We start from the raw sequence: 1,046 nt of genomic DNA on the forward strand, positions 1-1,046 counted from the left end.
GGATTTGGGATCCAATGGGAATTTCCTCCTGGGATTTGGGATCCAATGGGAATTTCCTCTTGGATCCCTCCTCAGTCCCTGTTTTCCTCCTGGAATTTGGGATCCAATGGGAATTTCCTCTTGGATCCATCCTTGATCCCTGTTTTCCTCCTGGGATTTGAGATCTGACAGGAATTTCCTCTTGGATCCATCCCCAATTCCTGTTTTCCTCCTGGGATTTGGGATCTGATGGGAATTCCCTCTTGGCTCCATCCTCAATCCCTGGTTTCCTCCTGGGATTTGGGATCCAATGGGAATTTCCTCTTGGATCCCTCCGCGATCCCTATTTTCCTCCTGGGATTTGGGATCCAATGGGAATTCCCTCTTGGCTCCATCCTCAATCCCTATTTTCCTCCTGGGTTTTGGGATCCAACGGGAATTTCCTCTTGGATCCACCCTCGGTCCCTTGTTTGGATCCTCGGCGGGACAAAAATCCAGGAGAGAAACTCCAGGATCGGGATTTGGGACCCGACAGGAATTTCCCCTCGGATCCCTCCTCATCCCAAATTTTCCTCCTCGACGGGCCAAAAACCGGGAGAAGAACTCCCAGGGACGGGGATTCCAGCTGGATCCTTGGGATTGGATTCCCGCCCATCCCGGGGAGGGGGAGGATCCGGGGCCGGCGCATTCCAAGGTGGAATTCCCGGCAGGTCCTGGCCAAGCTCCTGTTCCACGGGACGCAGCTGGTGACCAACGTCCAGGTGGAATCCGATCTCCGGGAATGGCGGAGGCGGGAAAAGGAGGGCCCGGAGAAGCTGAGGAGGTGAGCGGGAACAGGGCCGGGAGTTTGGGAACGCTGCTGGATTCCCATGGGAAGTTTCGGGATTTGGGATTTCGGCTGGGATTTGGGAAGGGCTGGGAGCCAGGGAATGGATTCCCACTGGGAAAGGGGAGCTGGGGCTGGGAGCTTGGGAAGGAATTCCCAGAGAATCCCTGGGAGTGCCCAAGGAAAGGGTGGAACCCTCTGGAATGGCGGGGTTGGAATGGGATGGGATTGAAGACCCAGG

At 55.9% G+C, this 1,046-nt stretch overlaps 1 protein-coding gene across 1 annotated transcript in view; it reads left to right on the forward strand.

Moving 5' to 3' along the window:
* The window catches only part of LOC107199106 (dynein regulatory complex protein 1-like), a 20,551-nt gene that overhangs the window by 3,293 nt on the left and 16,212 nt on the right, over positions 1–1,046 (forward strand). Inside the window, exon 3 of the mRNA XM_033511676.1 lies at positions 690–802. Within this exon, the coding sequence (XP_033367567.1) occupies positions 690–802 (113 nt within the window). The remainder of the gene's footprint in view (positions 1–689; positions 803–1,046) is intronic.

This window comes from Parus major, unplaced genomic scaffold, assembly GCF_001522545.3.
Source record: "Parus major isolate Abel unplaced genomic scaffold, Parus_major1.1 Scaffold435, whole genome shotgun sequence".
Classification (NCBI taxonomy): Eukaryota; Metazoa; Chordata; class Aves; order Passeriformes; family Paridae; genus Parus; species Parus major.